The sequence below is a fragment of the Ascaphus truei genome, chromosome 18, assembly GCF_040206685.1.
Source record: "Ascaphus truei isolate aAscTru1 chromosome 18, aAscTru1.hap1, whole genome shotgun sequence".
NCBI classification, from domain to species: Eukaryota; Metazoa; Chordata; class Amphibia; order Anura; family Ascaphidae; genus Ascaphus; species Ascaphus truei.
In genome coordinates, this window is record NC_134500.1 from 40,852,833 (window position 1) to 40,858,718 (window position 5,886).

General features: G+C 53.7%; 1 protein-coding gene across 1 annotated transcript; it reads left to right on the plus strand.

Annotated features, from left to right (window-relative positions):
- Positions 1-5,052: 5,052 nt before the first annotated feature.
- LOC142469294 (histone H3) lies at positions 5,053-5,516 on the plus strand. The gene has a single exon (XM_075576225.1). It carries the CDS (start codon positions 5,072-5,074, stop codon positions 5,480-5,482), a length of 411 nt encoding a protein of 136 aa, XP_075432340.1. The 5' UTR covers positions 5,053-5,071; the 3' UTR covers positions 5,483-5,516.
- The last annotated feature ends 370 nt before the right edge of the window (positions 5,517-5,886 follow it).

A 5,886-nucleotide genomic window follows, 5' to 3' on the forward strand; every position in this document is an offset into this window, starting at 1 on the left:
GCTTTGCTTTATAGCTTTATTGCACTGTATGCTGAGTTCTGTGTGCAGTACTGAGCCCAGAGCTGTGACTTGCTGTGACCCCCGGCCTTGCCCCCCCCCCCTGCCTAGTGCTGTGCCCCCCCCTGTTTAGTGCAGTGCCCCCCCCTGTTCTCTGTGCCCCCCCGTGCTCTGTGCCCCCCCCAGTGCTCAGTGCCCCCCCCTGTGCGCTGTGCTGCGCCCCCCTGTGCTCTGTGTTGTGCCCCCCCCGCGCTCTGTGCTGTGCCCCCCTGTGCTCTGTGCTGTGCCCCCCTGTGCTCTGTGCTGTGCCCCCCTGTGCTCTCTGCTCCCCCCTGCGCTCTGTGCTGTGCCCCCCCCTGCGCTCTGTGCTGTGCCCCCCCCTGCGCTCTGTGCTGTGCCCCCCCTGCGCTCTGTGCTGTGCCCCCCCTGCGCTCTGTGCTGTGCCCCCCCTGCGCTCTGTGCTGTGCCCCCCCTGCGCTCTGTGCTGTGCCCCCCCTGCGCTCTGTGCTGTGCCCCCCCTGCGCTCTGTGCTGTGCCCCCCCTGAACTTGGTGCCGTGCCCCCCCCTGCGCCGTGTGCTCTTGCTCCCTGCGTTGCGTGCTTTGGGCCGTGTGCTCACCGCCGTGCGTGTGTGTGGCTCTGATTTGGGCCGTGTGCCCGCCGCCGTGCGGGTGCGTGGCTCTGATTTGGGCTGTGTGCTCGCCGCCGTGCGGGTGCGTGGCTCTGACTTGTGCCGTGTGCTCGCCGCCGTGTGCGTGGCTCTGATTTGTGCAGAGTGCTCGCCGCCGTGCGTGTGGCTCTGATTTGTGCCGTGTGCCCGCCGCCGTGCGGGTGCGTGGCTCTGGTCTGCGCCTTATTATGGCAGAGGCAAATGTGCCACCTATGGAGACTGCAATACATGATGCTGCAGAAGACATGGACTACACTTTAGTGAAGAAGAGAGGGCGAGCAAACTCTGATAGCTCCAATGGTTCTTCCCCTCCATCGGTAGCAAAGACAAAGATGCAGAAGCACAAGAAAGACCAAGGCATCAAAACATCAAACCGCTTCGAGCCACTTGCTAATGCCGATGACTGCTCAGGGCCCAGGTGCAACGATGAAGAGACTGCACTCCCACCCAAAAAGATTCGCATACCACCGGTAATGGTTAGGAATATGAAGACCCACAAGGACTTTGTCGACATCCTCACCGAGCACTGCACTTCCCCGTTTGTAGTTAAACCACGGGCGAACCACGCAAAGATCACTACCACAACTGTGGACGACTACCGGAGCTTAACGGACTGCTTTGCAAAGCAGGGCATAGAATACTACACCTTCCCACTGACGCGCCTAAAGCCCCAGAAATTTGTAATTCGCGGCTTACCAGCAAACGCCTCCGTGGGGGAGATTTCCCACGACCTCGCGGAACATGGACTTCCAGTCAAGAGCGTAGCCCAATTGACATCCCCGGTGGACAAGACCAAGAAGTTCCCTTTGTTTATTGTCACACTGGCAGAAACCCCGGAGAGCCAGCCTGCAGATCTTACCAAGATTACCAAGCTTTGTAGCTGTGTGGTAACCACAGAAGCGCCAAAGGGCAGAAAAGGCCCAACCATGTGTTTCAACTGCCAACGGCTCGGGCATACCTCTGCATTCTGCCACCAGAAGCCACGCTGTGTGTGTTGTGGAGAGAACCACAACTCCAAGGAATGCCCACGAGATAGGAAGAAGGAGCCGGCGACATGTGCAAACTGCAAAGGCCCACACCCGGCAAGCTACCGTGGTTGCCCGTACCTCACAAAAGCAAAGCAAGAGGAACGGGAAAAGCGGACACCCCACCTGATGGAGCAGGCACCAAGGAAGACACCCACTACTCAATACCAGCTTCCCCGCCTGGCGCCGGAGAGACAGAGGACCACAGAACACCTGATCCCAGACCAAGGCACGGCATCCACCCAGAGGATGCAAAACCCAGACGGACAGACCTACGCGGAAACTCTCAGGACACCATCCACCAACCCTGTTGAGGCGGTCAACCCGGACCCCGCAGGCGGAACCGCAAGCCCAACAAACTGGCTAGAGATCATCCTTAAAATAGCGAGCGCTATTGCGAGAATGGATATTCACCCCATTGTGACAATGATAGCGAATCTCATCCCGGCCCTTCTCAGGAGCACAGAAACTAACCACCATGGCAGCAACATCTAAACGCAGTTCTGTCATCGTGATGTGGAATGCAAATGGTATCAGCAAGAAGACAGATGAACTCCTTCACCTGATGGAATCGAGGAATGTATGCGCAGCTCTGCTCTCGGAGACCCACCTTCAAGGAAACCAAAAACTAAGCCTGGCGAACCACAGGGTATACCGTACCGACCGGGCAACAGGAGCCAGAGGTGGTGGGACGGCTGTGATTGTTAACACACGGGTCAGCCATAATGAGATTGCACTACCACCCCTCCGGAGTATTGAAGCCACTGGAGTACAGCTAAAGACTGCAACAGGACCACTGCGACTAATTGCCACCTACTGCCCCCCTAAGATGAAGCTACATTTGGGAGACTTGGAAGCTCTGCTGGACTCCACTGTCCCAACCATCATCGGGGGAGACCTAAATGCCAAACACCGGTGCTGGAACTCAAGGACAGCAAACTCCAGAGGACAAGCTCTTCTTGCTTACTCAAAGGAGAGTGACTTTGTAGTGGCTGGCCCTACAGAACCCACCCACTACCCAGGCACTGCAAGCCACACACCGGATGTCCTGGACATTGTCTTACTGAAGAACGTGAAACATTCTGTCCAGTTGGAAACCCTGGCGGAACTGACCTCAGACCACAACCCAGTTACCATTACTGTTGGCGACGAGATGGAAACCCACCAGCAAACACCCAGGTACAACTTCACCAGGGCGAACTGGAGCCTGTACAAAGAAGAGTTGAGCAACATCACAAACCCCCGCCCCTTGGACACCAACGGAGACATTGATGATGCTGTTAACACCTTTACTACCGCAGTCCAACATGCAATAGAGCACAGCGTCCCGAAACAGATGCCCAAACGCTGCTCCATCTACGACCTACCGAGCGGGATCAAGCAAGCGATTGCTGAGAAAAACAGGGCCCGACGCCAGTGGCAGAAGTTCCGCACACCTGACCTTCTGGTAAAGTACAACTCACTTGCCAGACTACTGCGACAGCAAATCAGCCAACACCGGGGGGAGAGGTGGGAGGCCGCAGCAGCCAAGCTGAAGGAATCCGATAACTCTGTTTGGAGAATGACCCGACGCCTGACCGGGAAGAAGGAGCCTAATCCACCTATCCAGGGCCAGACCCACCTGGCATGTAGCAACAAGGACAAGGCAGAGGTTCTCGCTGACACACTGGAGACAACTTTTAGGCCTAACCAAGCCAGCAAAATAGCACGGGAAGTTGAGCAAGGAGTTAACAGGCATCTTACCGAGCACCTACCAGAGACCGAAGCGGAAACCCTTGAAGGATGCACCAGGACTGAGATAACGCAACTTGCAGAAAAGCTGGCAAATGGCAAAGCACCAGGAAGTGACGGAATTACCAACCTGGCCATCAAGAAGCTTCCGCCGGCAGCCATGGAATGCCTCACAGAAATCTTCAATGCATGCATGCGGCTCCAGCACTTTCCTCAATCCTGGAAGGAAGCCAAGGTCATTGTATTTCCAAAGCCTGGAAAACCACGGAGGGATCCTGCAAACTACCGTCCGATAAGCCTGCTCTCTGGACTGTCGAAACTCCTGGAGAAAGTTATTCTTACGCGCCTCCGCCACTTTGCCTCTGGTAAAAACATTCTACTAAAGGAGCAATTTGGATTCCGGAAGGACCACTCAACCAACCATCAGCTGCTGCGAGTCGTTGACATAATAAGCCATGGGTTCAACATCCACAAATCAACTGGAGTTGTCTTCTTGGACGTGGCCAAAGCGTTTGACAGAGTTTGGCATGAAGGACTACTGCACAAAATGATCAACCTGAAATTCCCAAACTACCTGATTAAGCTGACTGCAAGCTACTTGCGGGAGCGCACATTCCACGTGGCTGTGCGAGAAGAGCTCTCAACAACACGCCCCATCCGCGCTGGCGTGCCACAGGGATCAGTCCTGGGACCTTTCCTTTTCAACCTCTTCATGAATGACATCCCCACAGACCTCCACAAGACTCAACTGGCACTCTACGCAGACGATGTGGCAGTCATCTCCCAGTCCTTCAGAGAGAAAGAAGTAGCTAAGAACATCCAGAAAGCACTAGACATGCTATCAACATGGTACAGCGACTGGCAAGTAGGACTGAACTCCAGCAAGACTACAGCTACACTGTTTACCAAAAAGAGGATCAAGGCACACCCGCCAATCACCCTCAACGGAGAGGCTGTCAAATGGGAGCCAAACAGCTCTTACCTAGGTGTAATCCTAGATAGCAAACTAAGCTGGAGAAACCACATTGAGAAGATTCAACAGAAGGCAACAACCAAGCTGGCAGCACTGTACCCTCTGCTGAAGACAAGGACCATGCCCATCAAGAGCAAAGTCAATGTGATCAAGGCGATCATTAGACCCACAATGACATACGCCTCCCCGGTGTGGAGTGGTTGCCACCAACATCAAAGATCATCTCTCCAAAAATTACAGAACAAGGCGCTGCGGATTGCGTCCAACGCTCCACTTCCTACAAGAATAGCAGACCTTCATAGGGAACTGGGTATCGAGATGTTAGATGAACATCTAAAGAAGCTCAACAAGAAATTCTACAAGGAACTGGACCAGAACTCAAACCCGCTGATCAAGAAGCTTGCTGCGATCTCTGCAAACCCATTTGACCGCTACCCACGACCCATCACAGCGCTGAACCTGTGAAACCAACTCAACTGTGGCAAGTAACACAGATCAAGAAGCTTCCTAAAGAGTGCGACAATACACTCAACAAGAGAACTTGGAGTAATGAGGCTCAAGCCTCGGTATCCAATATCACCACTGACAGATTTAATCTGTCAGTCAGAACAGAACGGTCAGTGATTTTTAGTCAGAGTTAGGTTAGGATCGGAGAGGATCACTGTCACAGCAAAGGATGGCCCGGACCAAGCAAACCGCCCGGAAATCCACCGGAGGGAAGGCTCCCCGTAAGCAGCTAGCGACCAAGGCTGCCAGAAAGAGCGCTCCGGCCACCGGCGGAGTGAAGAAGCCTCACCGCTACCGGCCCGGTACTGTGGCTCTCCGGGAGATCCGCCGCTACCAGAAGTCCACCGAGCTGCTCATTCGCAAGCTGCCCTTCCAGCGCCTGGTCCGGGAGATCGCCCAGGACTTCAAGACTGATCTACGCTTTCAGAGCTCGGCCGTCATGGCTCTGCAGGAGGCTAGCGAGGCTTATCTGGTGGGGCTCTTCGAGGACACCAACCTATGCGCTATCCACGCCAAGAGAGTCACCATCATGCCCAAGGACATCCAGCTGGCCCGCAGGATCAGAGGGGAGAGAGCTTAGGCTAACTGCACCCACTTCATTTACACCCAGAACACAAAGGCTCTTTTCAGAGCCACCAAATTATCAATCAAATTGGCTAGTAGATCAATATTAACAGATACGAATAGTGATCTCCATATAGAGAATTATAAAGGAGACTTATCCACATCCCTTTTAGGCGTGACAATGTAGATAAAGGCATATTCGGTAGTTGTGCATATAAGTTTAAGATGTTTTATATACACATACAATCATTTTTGTACGCTATATATAGGCACACGTAACTAAAAAGAAACCTGGCTAGTCTGATTTCATGTGTTGTACATAGAAAGTGTAGTAATTCTCCCCCTCCTACGTCACTTTCATGTGCCTCCGGAGATCAAACTGAAGTTTTATGGGAACTTTTGTGCTTGATACTTGATAGG